The 3,020-nt window shown below is 38.5% G+C and overlaps 1 protein-coding gene across 1 annotated transcript; it reads left to right on the top strand.

Moving 5' to 3' along the window:
• Nucleotides 487-2,654, top strand: LOC104724629. Its single transcript, XM_010443166.2, has 3 exons — nucleotides 487-971; nucleotides 1,188-1,396; nucleotides 1,728-2,654. The coding sequence occupies exons 1-3, from the start codon at nucleotides 686-688 to the stop codon at nucleotides 2,358-2,360; spliced, it is 1,128 nt and encodes a 375-aa protein (XP_010441468.1). The 5' UTR covers nucleotides 487-685; the 3' UTR covers nucleotides 2,361-2,654.

Raw genomic sequence — 3,020 nt, 5'->3', positions numbered from 1 at the left:
TTTGTTTTTTTTTTTTTTTTTTTGTAGATATCCATCCTTATATAAATAGAAAAATCTAAGAAAATATAAGTAATTATTTAGCTTAAGACAAATGGGATATTATATTTGTTGTGTCATTAAGATATACTTTGATTTAAGATGATACTATATGTCATCATGTTGAAAAGAAAAGACAAATAAATCTGTTTCTTTAAAAATATTTCTATAGTAAATAAACTTTCGAATATTTAGATAGCAGCCTGTAATACATCTATTCAAAAAAATTATAGTACAAAAATAGCCATTAATAATTAATAGTAACAGATAATTGGATTTCATACTTCAAGTAATTCAATAATTTTCCCCAAAATAAATCTACTAGTGTGGACACGTTGCATTGACTATAAGTCAATTGTGAAATATGAAAAAGGAAAAAATCCACCAAGGATACACCAAATATTTTCAGATTGTGTATATATATAAATAAGAGAAACATTAGGAGAAGCGAAAGAAAATTAAAAAGAAAAAAAGAATTTATGTAATAAATCCGACCAGATAAACCAATATTATTGTCTTTCTTCCGCTCCTTGTCTCTCTATCTCTCTCTCAATTAGATTCTGTGCTTCTGCGATCAGCTAAGATCCGATCCGCCACCGTCTCAGAACTCCGATCAGATCCGATTCTAGATAAGCAAATCGGGTCGGGTATGACTCGTCGGTGCTCTCACTGCAATCACAATGGCCACAACTCTAGGACTTGTCCCAATCGCGGGGTGAAGCTGTTTGGTGTTAGGCTCACCGAAGGTTCGATCCGGAAAAGTGCAAGTATGGGTAATCTTAGCCATTACACGGGTTCTGGATCGGGTGGGCATGGTGGAACCGGGTCTATTACTCCTGGTTCTCCGGGTGATGTCCCTGACCATGTCCCTGGTGATGGTTATGCTTCCGAGGATTTCGTTGCTGGCTCTTCCTCTAGCCGCGAGAGAAAGAAAGGTTTCTCCTTTTTTTAAAACAAAAATCAAATTCCAATTTTTTTGTACGAATCAATTCAATCATCCGTACAATCCGTGGGAAATAAGTTTATCTTGCATCGTAGTCGCTTAAATTGCATTATGTAACCAGAGTTTGATGTGTGGTTATTGCAGTTCCGGTGAGGAATTTGTCTGATTGAATGTGTATTTTGTGTGTTTGATTTGTTTTTTTTTTTAGGAACTCCATGGACAGAGGAGGAACACAGGATGTTCTTATTAGGTTTACAGAAGCTGGGAAAAGGCGATTGGCGAGGTATCTCAAGGAACTATGTGACTACAAGGACACCTACACAAGTTGCTAGCCATGCTCAGAAGTATTTCATCAGACAATCCAATGTGTCTCGTCGCAAAAGACGTTCTAGTCTCTTTGATATGGTTCCTGATGAGGTTAGTTGCCTTCCTTCACTCAAAAACACTTATTTGATCGGTCTTATGCACATTTTTATATATATTATAGTGAGAGACTGAATAACTCGTGGGGGACACTTGGCTTGTCTTCTACATTTCGATATGAAACGAGAATTACAAAAATAGTTGGATTCTGTTAATAGAATATGCTTTAGGGTACCATTTTGCAGCTAATCTTTGGTTAAGCAATTGAATAGAGAGATCGGACTCGCCTAAAAGCTTAAAAGCCTGGAACTTTAAACCCTTTTGGTTTTGAAATGCAATTCTTTTTGTATATGTTGCTTATGCATCTGTTAATTTGTCATTGTAGGTTGGAGATATTCCGATGGATTTGCAAGAACCGGACGGAGAGAACATTCCTGTGGAAACAGAAATGCAAAGTGCTGACTCCGTTCATCAGACACTTGCTGCTCCTAGCTCCCTTCAAGCACCATCAATCTTGGAAATTGAAGAATGTGAATCCATGGACTCCACAAACTCTACCACCGGGGAACCAGCCGCAACTGCTGCTGCTGCTGCTTCTTCTTCTGCTTCCAGACTGGAAGAAACTACACAACCGCAACCGCAACCACAACCGCAACCGCAACCGCAACCGCAACAACAACTACCTGGCTCATTCCCCATACTCTATCCAACCTACTTCTCACCGTATTACCCGTTTCCATTCCCAATATGGCCTGCTGGTTATGTTCCTGAACCACCCAAGAAAGAGGAAACTCATGAGATTCTCAGACCAACTGCCGTGCACTCCAAAGCCCCTATCAATGTTGATGAGCTTCTCGGTATGTCTAAGCTTAGCCTTGCAGAGTCCAACAAGAATGGAGAATCCGATCAGTCTCTTTCGCTGAAGCTAGGTGGCGGCTCATCCTCAAGACAATCAGCATTTCACCCAAACCCTAGCTCTGATAGTTCGGACATCAAAAGCGTGATACACGCTCTGTAAAAGGATCTTTGGAAAGTGACTGTCTAAAAATGGCAACTTGATGGAAGATCTCTGATCTATGGGGTTGGGGTTGTGACAGGTTAGTTCTTGGTTTACAGTAACTTAAATAAGATTTGCTTTGTTAGGTTGTTTAACTTGGTAGGATGTTTTTTAGTTCAGCTTTGATCATTAGGGGAAAAGAAAAAAAAAAGAAAAAAAAGGGAGAAAAATAAATTATTATTTTTTTTGCTTACATTTCTTTATATTTTGTATGCTTTTTATTTTTGACTCTAGGATGCGTTAATTTTCGTTTAATGTGTACTAAAATTTAAAATTTATAAGTTTTGAATAAATAAAAAGACAGTTTGCTTATCCTCTGACCATACTAACCGGGATTGAAAACGGAAATTAAATCAAGCCAAACCGGTTTCAACCGGATTCTAGATTCTGCTCGCAGCTTGAGTAAGCTGACTAGTACCCCCAAAGACAAATGGGCTTCAGTTGTACAAAATGGGCCTTAAAAAAACTAATTACGTGTCAAAATCGGGAACGTTAAATTTAGGGCGATGAGTATCGAGAGTGTTCCCGCGTTCACCACCGATTGACTTTTTTGGAGAAAAAGCCCAAAAGTAAAATGGAAAAACCGCGGTGATTAACGTCGGTGGCCACGTGGCACGTAAC

Source organism: Camelina sativa, chromosome 11 (genome assembly GCF_000633955.1).
Source record: "Camelina sativa cultivar DH55 chromosome 11, Cs, whole genome shotgun sequence".
NCBI lineage: Eukaryota > Viridiplantae > Streptophyta > Magnoliopsida > Brassicales > Brassicaceae > Camelina > Camelina sativa.
This window is presented reverse-complemented; position numbering and strand designations above follow the sequence as displayed.